This window comes from Aquarana catesbeiana, linkage group LG04 (genome assembly GCF_042186555.1).
Source record: "Aquarana catesbeiana isolate 2022-GZ linkage group LG04, ASM4218655v1, whole genome shotgun sequence".
Classification (NCBI taxonomy): Eukaryota; Metazoa; Chordata; class Amphibia; order Anura; family Ranidae; genus Aquarana; species Aquarana catesbeiana.
Genome location: NC_133327.1, coordinates 412,817,668 through 412,832,421, shown reverse-complemented (window position 1 = coordinate 412,832,421; position 14,754 = coordinate 412,817,668). Strand labels below are relative to the sequence as shown.

At 38.5% G+C, this 14,754-nt stretch overlaps 1 protein-coding gene across 1 annotated transcript in view; it reads left to right on the top strand.

The window, feature by feature from the left end:
• MOXD1 (monooxygenase DBH like 1) overlaps positions 1–14,754 on the top strand; it is a 104,559-nt gene that overhangs the window by 82,103 nt on the left and 7,702 nt on the right. The window contains exons 7-9 of the mRNA XM_073627293.1: positions 9,960–10,126; positions 11,195–11,386; positions 13,625–13,684. Of these exons, the coding sequence (XP_073483394.1) occupies positions 9,960–10,126; positions 11,195–11,386; positions 13,625–13,684 (419 nt within the window). The remainder of the gene's footprint in view (positions 1–9,959; positions 10,127–11,194; positions 11,387–13,624; positions 13,685–14,754) is intronic.

Here is a 14,754-nt window from a genome sequence, read left to right as displayed (position 1 = left end):
ATGAATATTCTGGTTTCAGATAGATTAACATAATTGGGTTTTGCCAAGTTTTCTGTAAAAATAAGTATACAGTAAAACCTTGGACTGAGAGTAACTTGGTTTGAGAGTGTTTTGCAAGACAAGCTATTTTTTTTTTTATAAATTTTGACTTGATAAACAAGTGATGTCTTGATATACAAGTAGCGTCAAGTCACAACTGAGTATACAAGAGAAAAAAGGCCCCTAAAAGTGTAGCAATGTTGTCACATTTAATGAAGGTATAACATTTAGCAACTCACATGGTTGTTTAAAACAGGCACATCTAAGTATGCCGGCATCCGGGGTAAAGCTGTCCATAGACTGTCCTCCGCACAGCCATCAATGTCATCCCTTCCACCCAGCGCTCCCTGAGCCCTTCAAGCCTCGCTTTCAGATCACTCTACTGCAGGGTAGTCTTCCTGGTCACGATTGCAGACTGACAGCGGTGAGAAACAGCGGTGCGGAGGATGGTCTATGTGGACAGCTTTACCCCGGATGCCTGCATACTTAGATGTGCCTCTTTTAATCATCAACCATGTGAGTTGCTAAATGTTGTATCTTCATTAAATGTAACCACATTGTTACACTTAGAGGCGCCTCTCTAACCTTTTATACTCTGTAGCTCCTGCTGGATTTTGCTTCTAATCCCCTTGTGGAGGCTTCCATTGACATTTTATTGTTACACAACCTGGTCACATTGCTATAATCTTTTTATGTGGACTATAAACTGAAGGACTTATGAATAAATGGTTGTTTAACGAATCATCTGAGTTTCCATTATTTCTTATGGGGAAATTCGCTTTGATATACGAGTACTTTGGATTACAAGCATGTTTCTGGAACCAATTATGCTCACAATCCAAGGTTTTACTGTATTTTCAATACACTACATTTTTAGACCAGCTCCAGATTTCTCTTGCTTACAGCTGTATATGGTATTTAAGACATCTGTTGATTCCATTTTCACTGAGCAATTGTTGGAGCTTCTTTCTTTCTGTCTATCTAATGCCACCAGCATAAAACACCCCCCTCCAGAACTGTGCGCCCCCCCCCTGAACCTTACCAGGCCACATGCCCTCAACATGGGGAGGGTACTTTGGGGTAGCCCCCCAAAGCACCTTGTCCCCATGTTGATGGGTACAAGGGCCTCATCCCCACAACCCTTGCTGGGTGGTTGTGGGGGTCTTCCGGGGGGCTTATCGGAATCCGGAAGCCCCCTTTAACAAGGGGACCCCCATATCCTGGCCTCCCCCCTGTGTGAATTGGTACCGGGGTACAAGTAACCCTACCATTTCACAAAAAAAGTGTCAAAATGGTAAAAAAGACAAGAGACAGCTTGGGACAAGTGCTTTACTAAAAAATAAAAAAATAAAAAGGGCCAAGCCAAAGGGCCCGGTAATGGACTGGGGGGGGGGGAATCCTATGCTCTTTTTTTCAATGAGTTTTACCTATATTGCCGAGACCCGACAATTCATTACAGCCATGATCAGTTTTTATTAAACAATTTTTCCTTTAGAAATGTCATTTTGCTGTGGTACTGTTCTAAACACGGGACAAATGCACCACTTTACAGGCATACTATAGACACCCCAAGGCGCAATATTTAAAGGAATATTTCATTTTTATTGTTTCACTTTAAGTATAAAACAAATCACTGCTCCCGAAAAAACGGCCATGTTAAAAAAAATGTTTTGCATTGATACATGTCCCCTGGGGCAGGACCCAGGTCCCCAAACACTTTTTATGACAATAACTTGCATATAAGCCTTTAAACTTAGCACTTTTGATTATTCATGTTCGTGTCCCATAGACTAATGGTGTTTGTGTGTTCTGCCAAATTTTTTGCCTGTTCGCATGTTCTGCTGCGAACTGAACAGGAGGGTGTTTGGCTCATCCTTAGTGGTCAGTTATCAAGAACAATCTGTCAGTTTTTTCCAACAAATTATTCAATTATAACACAACAATTCAGTTGCAAGGAGACATCTAAAGCACCATCTCTACATCATCAGTTTGTCTACTGGAATACTTATGGACACTAACTGTGTGTGCATATAACCTATTATTTACAGCAATTGCCTCTGAAGCCAGTAAGTGAAAATGAGTATTGTTTCAAAAGTTAGCTATATCAAAAACTCCTAACCAAATTGGCTGCATTTTGGTCATTGTTTTGTTCGTGTCAAGTAGTAAGTAATGTATTGTTCATTTATATTTGAGATTCTCCAGTACAGAAATTTTGGTAAAGCAGTTATAAAGCTTGAAAACATGAAAAAGTCCACTGGCATCTATGGTAATTCAATTCCAATGCTTATTTCAGTAATCCCATTACCAAAAGTCTTTAGCCTGAGAGCAGAAACGCACAGGAGTGGTGCAGAATGTCAGGATTACTTCTTACTTACTTACTCTTACTTACTTCTTACAAATTACTTCTGAACTGGGCAGGAATAAATAAGTATATTAGGAAAGGTGATTACTTGTTTCATAGAAAGGAATACGGGATTTTATTTTTTTTGCTAGAATTTTCAACTTTAAGTACAGTATGTTATGGGTATGTAGCAGTTAAAAGTACAGTATGGTATGGGTATGGGTATGTAGCAGTTAAAATAACAGGGATTCTTTACCATTGTAATGAAGTGGTCCTTGTCATAATAGGATAGCATATTATGAACCCATCACATGAATAGGTTGAAAGGTTGAAGTGAGACATTTTTAGATAATGAGTAACATAAACAAGTGTAAGTTGCAGCTTGTTCAGTACATCATACGTGAAGTCTTGTTCCTTGAAGGAATGTAAAGAAGGATTGCAAGAGATTTGTGTTTAGTGGGTAGCCTAGAGCAGTGTTTCTCAACTACAGTCCTCAAGGCGCCCCAACAGGTCATGTTTTCAGGCTCTCCATTATTTTACACAGGTGATTTGATCAGTTTCACTGTCTTAGTAATTACCACAGCCATTTCATCTGAGGGAAATCCTGATAACATGACCTGTTGGGGCCCCTTGAGGACTGGAGTTGAGAAACACTGGCCTAGAGGATCCAAAATCAGGTATATGGTAACATAACCAAACTAACAATGAGAAGAAAAGATAATAAAAAACAGGTATTATCAAAATGCAAACATATTTATTAATAATATATAAGGTCATCTAAAAAGCCTTCTTAAATACCCCACAAAACCACCAGTTTTATAACAGTATAGGACACTATCAACACACTTATGCCCCGTACACACGATCGGACATTGATCGGACATTCCGACAACAAAATCCTAGGATTTTTTCCGACGGATGTTGGCTCAAACTTGTCTTGCATACACACGGTCACACAAAGTTGTCGGAAAATCCGATCGTTCTGAACGCGGTGACGTAAAACACGTACGTCGTGACTATAAACGGGGCAGTAGCCAATAGCTTTCATCTCTTTATTTATTCTGAGCATGCGTGGCATTTTGTCCGTCGGATTTGTGTACACACGATCGGAATTTCCGACAACGGATTTTGTTGTCGGAAAATTTTATATCCCGCTCTCAAACTTTGTGTGTTGGAAAATCCGATGGAAAATGTCCGATGGAGCCCACACACGGTCGGAATTTCCGACAACATGCTCCGATCGGACATTTTCCATCAGAAAATCCGACCGTGTGTACGGGGCATAACACAAACATGTGATCATTTCATTTCTTATTTTTAATATAAATAGATGTATTTAGTATATATGCATTAATATTTGTGAACATAGTATTGTTACTGAGGTAAAAGCCTTTTATATTGCTGAAGAAAGGATCTAGAAGACATGCTTGCTTATCAAACTGTATTTCAATAAGTAGCTAGTGATGACTGCAAATCCTAAAAATCTATTCTGGCCATATTCAAAGCCAATGGGCAAGGGGTCATCAAACAAAGGTCACTGGAAACTGGGCCATGCTCTGCTGGACATGTACCAATGCAACAAAAATTAATAAAAAATGTAGGGTACAGTGGTGAGAAAGTCCTCTTTTTATGCAACTTCAAGGATGACATTGGAAACACCAATACTTTTTACAGGGATCCTCATGCTGTCATTGACAAAATATGGTCCACGTGTCCACATTTGGTCAATGATGTCCCTCGGGAGACTCTTCCCCTTTATTTATACAGTATCATCTGTCATCCACCAGGGCTGTCATTTGGTTGAGGGAAGCAATTGGAATACACATACTGTATGTTAGTGTTTTTTTCTTTCAATGGGTTGGCCAGCTTCGGGCATCTTGATTGACGTAGATCTACAACACTAGGGGATGTGATTGAAAATGGATGTACATCGTGAGATTTCTTGTGTTTTATTGTATTTAAAGCATAAGTTCACCTTCAGGACTAAAAATCGAATTCCTATATAAATCATGCCTAACATTGGTGACAATCTTCATGTGCATATTTTTTTTTTTTAATTACTCACCCCTGAGTTCTGCTTATCCCATTTTTGTGAGTTATTTAAAAAAAAAATATTCAAAGCTTCTCTTCTGCTACCTACTTTCTTCTGGCAATGCCTTCTGATATTGTAGTTCACTGAACTAATAAGAAACTACAAGTCCCATGAAACATTACCCTTGTGCCTGTATAGAAGGGGCTGGCACGTGCACTAGCATTTCACTCTGCTCAGCTTTTTCCTCCCCCCCTGTGAGCTCCACACTGCTGTGACTTGGGGAGGGGGAACTAGAAGAGACACAGATATTCTGTCTCACTAGTCTATGATTATGAGTGTAAAAATAATAAGAATGGGGAGTTGCAAGAAATATAAGAAATCTTGTTATACCTCTCACTCTTTCTGTATCTCTCTCTCTCTCCAAGCCTCTCTCTATCTGTCTCCCTGTCTGTATCTCTTTCCTCCTCTCTATTTCTCAGCCTCCTCATACACACCTCTCTCCATTTATCTATATTTATAGAAATATGTCTTTTAATGAAAAACATACAAATCCAATGTGTTTAAGTGTATACATATGTGAAATATCATCTAAACATAAATTGTGCAGCGTTGTAGGTGAGACGGCCCAGTTGAATTAGTATGTGGAAAACAAATAACACACACACAACATATACAGTAAACAATTTTCCAATAATTCTCCAAAAGGAATTAGTGACAAAAAAAGAAGAATTCAAATCCAGTGTAATGCTGATATATCCAGAAAAAAATCCCTCTTCAACACACCCTATCCCACATCAATAATGATATGCCCTCACTCCTCCACACTCCTCCATGTTATAAGAGGTCTGAGAAGTGCCTGATATATCAGCGCTACTAAACACTGCATGTAATTTTTATTATTTTTATAAATCGCTTTTGGGGGATTATTGGGAAATTGTTTGCTGTATATGTTGTGTGTGTTACTTTTTCCACATACTAATTGAAAAGGGAATTGTTTTGGGTAGTCTCACCCATAATGCTGCACAATGTATGTTTAGATGATATTTCACATATGTATACACTTTTACACATGGGATTTGTATGTTTATTAGTAAAGCGCATGTTGCTATAAAGGTTTTCTTTTTTTTTTTTTCAGAATTAGGTAGTCTCTCTATTTCTATATATATATATTTGTAGATAGGCAAGTTAGTAAACACAAAAACCCGGTCCTACCAATGCTGAGGGGGAGGGGAGGCATCATGGAGAGTTATAGGAAAGGCACACTGCCCCCCTATACCCCCTATAGATGTTTGTGCACAAGCTCTGCTAGTTCTGGTGACGAGGGGGCATCACAGACAAGTGCAGAGCATGCAGGGAGGGAGAGAGAGAGAGAGAGAGAGAGAGAGAGAGAGATAGAAGGAGAACAGCAAGGCATCATGGGATTCAGGAAGAGGAGGTACAGATAAGGATAATCTAAAATGTGCCTTTTGAAATACCTACAACTGGAAGTAGCAGCTTTACTGGGGCTAAAGGTAATGAAAGAAGCTGCTTTTATTTAATCTGCACAGTGCTTTTTGTTAATATGGGCCTCCCTAACTGGAACATAGGAGGGTTGTAAAGGTGAACTATGTAAAAACGGTATTTAAGGACTGGTCAAAAAACTTTTTTTTTTTTGTATTTTTTTGTGAATGAGTAGGGGTGCTTTGTACCCCCTACTCATTCACATGAGAGATGGTATCTGGGAGCCTGTTATTATTAAAGGGTGCTTTCAGATTTAGATAAGCCGCCCCACCCGTAAAACCCACTGGCAAGGTGATGTTGAGGGCACCTAGCCTAGTAAGTTTCAGTAGTGGGGGCCACATGCTCATCCCTCCATTTTCCTGGCCTGCCAGGTTGCATGCTTGGATAAGGGTCTTGTATGAATTTTTGGGGGGAACACATGGGTTTTTTCTTGAATGTTGCAAGGAGTTTCCCTTTAAAATCCATACCAGGCTCAAACGGTCTACGGGGATCACATGTCATTTGTTCTTTTGTTTGTGTGGTGTCCCATTTAAAATTCATACTAGATTTGAAGGACCTGGGGTAACACATCTTTTTTTTTCCTCCCCCTGGCTCCTTTGTTTACAGTGTCTAGGGATTACCCAGATATTCAATTGGCCAAATGCTGTCACTGGTTGCTAAGGTCACAGCAGGTTCCGGCCCCTGCTGATTCCTTGACAACTATTGACAGGATGAAGGAAGCTGTCATGTACAGTAACAAGAGAACCCCCCCTCATATATATGATGTTCAGCTTCTGTCAAATGGGCTGAAAGTCCACAATTTAGATGAATGACTGAACAAGCAAAGTCCAGTTCAAACATATGTAGCTCATTTGGGAGCTCATCCCTAATATCCACTCTAGTCAGAGTATTTTGTTGTTGGGTACTAAGATGCACTTATTGGACATTGGGATAGGCAGTGCACATGGCTTGGTTTTATGGCTTAACTCCAAAATTGGAGCAGTTAGGCTCTACTGACAAAAAGCAATCAGGGATCTATGGTTCCAGAAGACAATATTTAGGCTAAGAAAGATTATAGCATGTACCATGTACTTTGTGGAATCTGCACTCTGAAAAGGAATTTTATCTTTAAAACATTTAAAATGTACTAGTGATTACATCCTTGCACTAACATTGCTTACATATGAACTCATTAAATATCTGCAGGATATTACATTTAAATAGTTAATGAAACATTCTTTTGGCACTGATTGCTTTTGATTTTAATTTATTGATAAGATCAAAAAGATTGCCCAGCTAGCCACTGTAGTAAAAGCAGTTATTTTATGGCAGACCACAAATATTCATGAACTTTTGGTCATGTAAAAAAAAAAAAACTTTCGTTCTAGGCATTACAATTAGGCATTTTGAACTTGGTTAATACAATCCTAACTATGGCGCTGTTCTTAAAGAGACTGTATAATGGTTTTGTATATCTTTCTTCCTTTTTATGGTCAGAGCAAAAAATGTAAATGTAAAAAAATATTTTTCAGTCAGGTAAATAGAACATTCTACAACCCCTATTCCAAAAGAGGTGGGATGCTGTGTGAAATCTACATAAAAACAGAATGCAATGATTTGCAAATATCATACACTCATATATTATATACAATAGAAAACATATCAAATGTTTAAAATTAGAAAATTTACCATTTTAAGAAAAAAGTAAGGTCATTTTGAATTTGATGGCAGCAAAAAGACTGGTGAACTCAAGATGAAATTTACACATACAAGTAAATGAGTCAGAACAATAACGTATACCTTATTAAACAGCTTTATCTGACACCTCAGTCAGACATAGTAAGGTAAAAGGCATGTAGCTTCTGCTGTGATGTTTTGTTAGCTAACCTATAGTGCTTTGGGATGCGTTGTCATGTATTGTTTGTAAAACAAAGGATGTAAAAACAGAAATTCAAAATAAATACAATAACAGACTCCTAACCATTATAGTTTTGCTTTAAAGGGCAATAAAAAAATAACTGGTCCTTTAATCTTGAAAGCCTCATTTTCCATTGATGTATTTTATCATAAAGATTTCCATCAAAAATCCTGATACAGCTGCACCACATGAATTCAACATCATGTAAAATAAACAAATAAAGTGAGAATTTAGCTAGAGCTAGAAGATTGTGATTTTTATGTAATGGGCTCATTGTGAGGTGACCACATGGGGAAATATAATAGGATCCAGCATTTTTCAATGTGTTAACAATCATGCAATACTAAAATATTAACTTTGGATAGATGTCGTATTTAAATGGAAACTATAGCTTTGTTGGACAATTGTATGTTTATTTTTTGAAAAATTCATAAATTGATACTTGATAGCATTTCTATGATCCTATAGTACTAAAAGGGGAGTGACTGGAAATGACACCTTCAATGGAGACAGTTACATGTACTGTAGATTCTATGCAGATATTTTCTTCTTTAACTCTCACACTATGCCACTGTTGCTCCAGGGGCACTCTCATGGATGTTGGACTTACCTTCCTCTCCTTGTAGCCCAGCATTTCTTACTGCAAAAACAGTCTCAGGCTTCCAAGAGAGGAAGGTGTGCCCCACACTGTAGCCACTGCTGAAATAAGGAGTATATAATGCCACAAAGAGTAGGTGAAGACCATGCTGTGGAGCAGAGTCACAACTGATAACCCATGCGTCACATGGAACAGGCTGAAGAAGCACACCGTCTGGAAAGAAGAGAGGCAGTAATATGATCCACAAGTCATGTGCATTCCTTCCTAGATACCACACCCTTTGGTCACAGCCCATGCATTCGCAGCTATCTCACTTTTTAGTTATAAGGCATTCCTCTCTAGCTAGCTCACCCTCTGCTTAACCAGTATCTGCAAGCAGTATACTTTTGCTAATCTGAATACAATCCTTATCATAAAAACATGCAACAATGATTGTCTAATAAGAAAGCCCAGGACTAATTCTGAGATTGTTGCATGTTCTAGAAGATTAAAAAAAACATAGACAGGATTCCCCTCCCCCACTATCCCTTCCTTGCCTCAATTCCCCTCTCCTCATCCCGCCCCCCCTTTTTTTTTCTTTCTCTCCCTCTTTCATACTTTGACGGGACACACTCACCTCCTAGAATATCTTTTACCTGGGAGGATCATATTAGCCTCAGTTGTTATTTTTCCTCTTCTGACATTTTTTTAATACGCCCTCCCCTGCCTTTCAATACATACTACCCCTTTTCCAGGAGTGAGAACCTTAATGCCCTCCCCTCCCCTGACCTCTCCCCTTTCCTTGTTCTTCAACACCTTCCTTCAATTTATCTATATACTTTACTGTTCAGTTACCTAAGAAAGCACTACACATTTGATGCTTTGTTACCCAATATTTGTCCGCTACTCTTTCATATCTGTCATGACACCCATCTGTAATGTTAAAACTTATGGTTTACATTGTACACTGAATACCTCATGTCACAATTTCGCTTCAAACCATGACTTGCGGTGTGATTGATAAATGGCTATTCCTTGTACGGAAATAATTTCAATTCAATTCCTGCTGAACCATTAATGGGCAGGCTGAATGCACCAAATTGATCGATTAACTTGGGTACAACCAGCCTGCTGGATTCTCTTGCAATTATCGCTAGTGGCTGCTATAGCCACTAGTGATAATCACTGTCTTCTCCTGGCGGGTTGGTTGAAGGAAAGAAATTTGCACTGTGTATGGCCTGTCTTAGCCTGCTTTGACTTTCATGCCTGTCTTTGTGTGTGTAATTTGATATCACAGCTTGGTAAGAAACCAGCTACCTTTTATATTCACCAAATGCCAACTGCAACTGGTTAATATTTCATATTTACATGTAATGTTTTAGAATTATTAAGTAAACTTTAAAATATATAATTTGTAGTCCTGAACAATATAAAGGCTAATTTACAAAGCAAGTTGAAATTTCAGTGGATTGGATTATGTCCATTCCATACTAATATATAGTGTACAGTATAGTCCAACTGTTTTTGTACTGTTTTTGTATTATTTAACCACGTCGTTTTCTTGTTTTGAAAGGTTTTTTTGATAACTCAGGACTTAAACTCTATTATACTCCGCACACAAGAAAATATGATGCTGGTGTTTTAGAGGCAGGCATTTGGGTTAGCCTATATCACATGGTCCCACCAGGTATGCCTGCATTCAGCTCCGAAGGACACTGCACTGTGGAATGTTTGGAAGAGGTGTGTTTAATGACTGCCACATTACTAATCAAATTGTTTAACAGAATTTGTTTTAGCAATTAAATAATTGGTTAACCAAAGGTGCCCATACATACTAAAATTGCCAAATTTGATCATAGCTGGCCTTTTTTGAGGGTGAAATAGGCTCCCTGCTTGTTCAGAGCCTTTTCAATATCAAATCTACTGGGTGAAAATTCTTATTTTCTATGTATTCCATCACAATGCAAATACTTTTATTTTCTATGCACAAATTAATGCTCAGTCTAGGTGCTGAACAGCTAGAGCTGTAAAAAATGGTTATACATACAAGTATGTGAAAGAAAAAGGTGCAAAATCCCATCTCTGAACTGAACTAAATCTACCCCTTAGCCAATCTGCACAACCCTGTTTTATGGGAACCTTATATAATTGTGCTGTCCTAGCAATTTCATTAGGATTACATGTTGAGTTTTCTCTGAATGAAAATGACTGTCTTTTGACTCGGTTGGATTTTTTTTTTCAGCCAATACACTGTGGTTTTCCCAGACAACAGCGTTGGAAAGAATGCTGTAACGCCAGACTCTCATGCACTTTAAGACATTAACAGTTAAAACAATGATGGAATCTTCTGAAGTTAATTAATTTTTACACGACCGTGGTACATTTTTCACTAAATATATATAGCATATTACAACTCATAAATATAATCACATTATAGGCATAGTTTTCTAAAAGATTGTAGACAATAACCCTAGCAGAAACATTTCTAATATACTAAAAATCTTGTGTTTTGAACCAAAGAAACAAAACATTTGTTTGTGGCCAAATCAAGAAGCTGATAATTGTCTCCATTCCCCATGTACCAGATGTGTCAAAGATGTAAAAAAAAAAAAGAATTCTGACAACAAATGTTTTTTCCTTTAACATTCAGTGTTCTTAGGAACATGTAATTTAGAGAAAAGACTTTTGCATCATATTATCCATAAACACATTTATCAGGGAAATGTAAGCAAACCTTTTTCTTGTAGGATATTATTTAGGACATCTGTACAATAAAATAAAGGTTTTTTTTATTTACATTTTTGCTAGGCCCTGAACTATGAAAAGCCGGATGGTATCCATGTATTTGCTGTTCTTCTACATGCTCATCAAGCTGGTCATGTCCTCCGAGCTCGCCATTTCAGGAAAGGAGTTGAGCAGAAGTTACTTGCTTATGACAATGAATTTGATTTCAATTTTCAAGAGTTCCAATATCTGGACGAAGAAAGAACTATCTTACCTGTATGTGTTTTTAAAAAAAGGCATGCTTTCAGAATATAGGTTTCTTAACACTATTTTAATAATAGCATTGTGCATCTTTTTTAGAAGAAAAAACGCTCAGCCTTCCAAATGGGTATCAAACACAAACCAAGCCAAATTTTGTGTTCTTTGACAACCACCAAACCCCCGCACACAGGGATATATACAGACCCTGCACACATAGGTCCAGCAGACATTTTCAGTTTCTTATTGAGTTCTATCACTTCCAACAGCTTAAAATTATACAGCTGTACATTGTGGGGTTATTTACTAAAGCAGGAGAGCGCAAAACCAGGTGCAACTCTGCACAGAAACCAACCAGCTTCCAGGTTTTACTGCCAAAGCTTAATTGAACAAGCTGAAGTTAGAAGCTGATTGACTACCATGCACAGTAAATCAACCCCTTTGTTCTCGAATATGTATTTCAATTGTATATTTAGCTATTTGCTTGTAACCATTCCTTAAAAAAGAGCATTAACATTTAATTATGTTCCCAACAGCAGACCCCTTAAACAAGTCCTGAACATTTAACTTATCCAACTATAATGCTTAACTTAACTCAGAAAATGAGCCCTTAAGACTTATCCTCATCCTCCAAAAATGAACATCTAAAGTGCATTCTTATCCCTAACACTGACTCTAGCATGAAACTCTCTGGTTAAAGAGCTTTCAGTCCACCATGATTTGGCCCATCCAGGTTTAAAAATCTGGTGGGTACACAGATGGGCTCTGCCTGGACTATGGGAACCAGCAGACAGCAGAGACCTAAAGCACACCTGCACATATGCGCTGGGTTTCCCAAGCATGCAGAGGCACCCCTGACATTCGGGACCTCATACATTTGTCATCTTCCTTCATGTGTGGGAAAACCCCTACACATGCACATACTTGCCACAGTTCTCTGGTGGTCCCAAAGCCCTGCAGCATATCTACACACATGTGCACACCAAGGTGAGAAAGACAAAAGTGCTGCATGGCAGCATTACAAGTGGAAGAGGGTAGGAGTCAGATGCAAATTAGTTTCTTAAATGGGTGAAGGTTGGCTTTAATTAAAAGGGAATTTAAAGCAATGTGTAAGCACCTCTAAGTACCTGCTTCCAAAAAGCTTTTTCAGCCACAGGTTCACTTTAAGCATCTACATCTACCTGTTAGAATATATTCAAAGTGGAACTAAACACAATGATTCATCTGTTTCCAAAAACAGTTACATTTAAGGCATGTCTCAATATGATAGCTGTTACAGTTTCTAGTGTGTTTATGTTAGTTCCCAACTGAAATGTTAAGTCAACAAAAGGCTGTTGCCACAGCTGATCACATGTGCAGCACCATGGCAACTACAGATCAAACAAAGGCTAAGATGACAGCTTCAATTATACTTATTTTTGACGTTAGAGAGCCTTATCCCTATGTTAAAGCTTTGTGAATTATGCCTATTATCTGAAGCTCAAATATGCTATATACAGGGGTTGGACAAAATTATGAAAACAAGTATGGTAAAAGAAAAATTTGTTACCTAATATGGTGTTGGACTTCCTTTGGCATCCGAGACGGCCTGAATTCTCCTGGGAATTGACAAATATAAGCCTTGGATGGTGGACAATGGTAAATAGTTAATAACACCACTCTTCATGCAAAAATCCAGGTCACAATCCTGCACAATGTCCTTTTGTCTCTTTCGGTCAGTTGACCATGTCGACCTCACTTATGCTTATCAGATGACGTTTTCTCGGAAACTGGATATGCCGTCAAAACCTTTGATACTGTACCTCACGATACCACAAATAAATTGGCAACTTCAGTCACAGAGGCACCAGCTAAGTGGGCACCAACAATTTGTCCTCTTTGAAACTCAGTAAGCTCTGACATGACTCCGTATTACTAGCAGCGCACGCAGTGAATGACGAAAGTGAGGCTTCCCACCTAGCTAAGTGTCTCATCACGGCAGAAGCAAAAGAATGTTACATCACTTCCCCTTTCAATGCAAAACATGTCATTACTTTTGTATCTGCGAATCATGTAGAGTTTTCATATTTTTGTCAAACCCCTGTATAATTCCTTACATAGATTTTTTTTCAACGTGGGTCATTAGTCAAACATTGTATGGATTATTGCTCAATAATGATAAACAATAAGCAATAAACATTCATTTACAAACCTGCATGTATTCATACTAAACAACTGCATTTCTAGAGTCAACCAATTAATCCACTTTTTTTTTAGGGAGATAACATCATTACAGAATGCCAGTACAATACAAAGAGCCGATCCACAATGACGTGGGTAAGAAAGAGAGAGTGATGCAATTAATACACGTTGTTGCCTATAATGATATTTCATAGATAGAATTGACACATTTGACATAGGTACCATTATTCATTTTCCGAACAGAATTATGTCTTTACTTAAACCTATTATATGGAACCTGATTCTGCCAGCTATAACCTACTGTATGTTTCACTACACTGATTTACCATTGGAAATAGCTACAATACGGTATATGCTTAATAATTACATAGTTGTGCTATTGTTAGTAAAGTAAATACAACCTTTTTACACAGTAGGCTCAATTCCCAAAGCTTTAAAACCAGCCCAAAGCAATCTGTTTTCAGCCATGTGCCTGTCATTTCAAATTCTGTTGGACTCGTAAAAAAGTAACTGTCCCTTTTTTGAAAATAAGGATACTTATTCTGGTAGCTTTGTAAATTGAGCCTAATATTTTTAATGTCTACATTAAAATAATCCTTTGAAAAGTCCTAATTTTTGCAAATCCTGAAACAGATAGGCTTTGAGAAAGAGAATATATCAAACATATCTAAATGTATTAGAATTGGGAACAGTTTTAGCAAATTATTAACGACATATATCTATTTTATCATTTCAAAGAACTGATTTGTACCAATCACTCATTGTGTCCATTCACAAAAGGAAGGGGCCAGTAAATTACATATTTATCAACCCCTTCCCCACCCTCCATCCTGAAGATCCCACGCTCTGTGTGCCTGCAGCAACTGGTGGGAGAGGAGTTGAGGGAAGCCGGTAGCACTTCGGGGGGGGGGGGGAGCTGGGTAGCACACAGGGGAGGCCTAGGCAGGAGGGGGATAGAATCTTGGACAGGGATGGTGATAGGTGTGGCGGGGGGGCACTTAAAAGAACTAATGCTGTTATGTGTCTCTCCCTGCAGCAGGAGAGAGAGGAGGGAGAGGCAGGAGGAAGAGGAGGAGAAGCCAGCGTTCAGCTGCTGCAGTGACAGACACATAACGGGATCAGTTCTTTTGAATGCCTCCCCACTGCACCAATCACCCCCTCTCCTGCCAACATCCGATTCCCCAGCTGCTTGGGCCCCTGGGGTC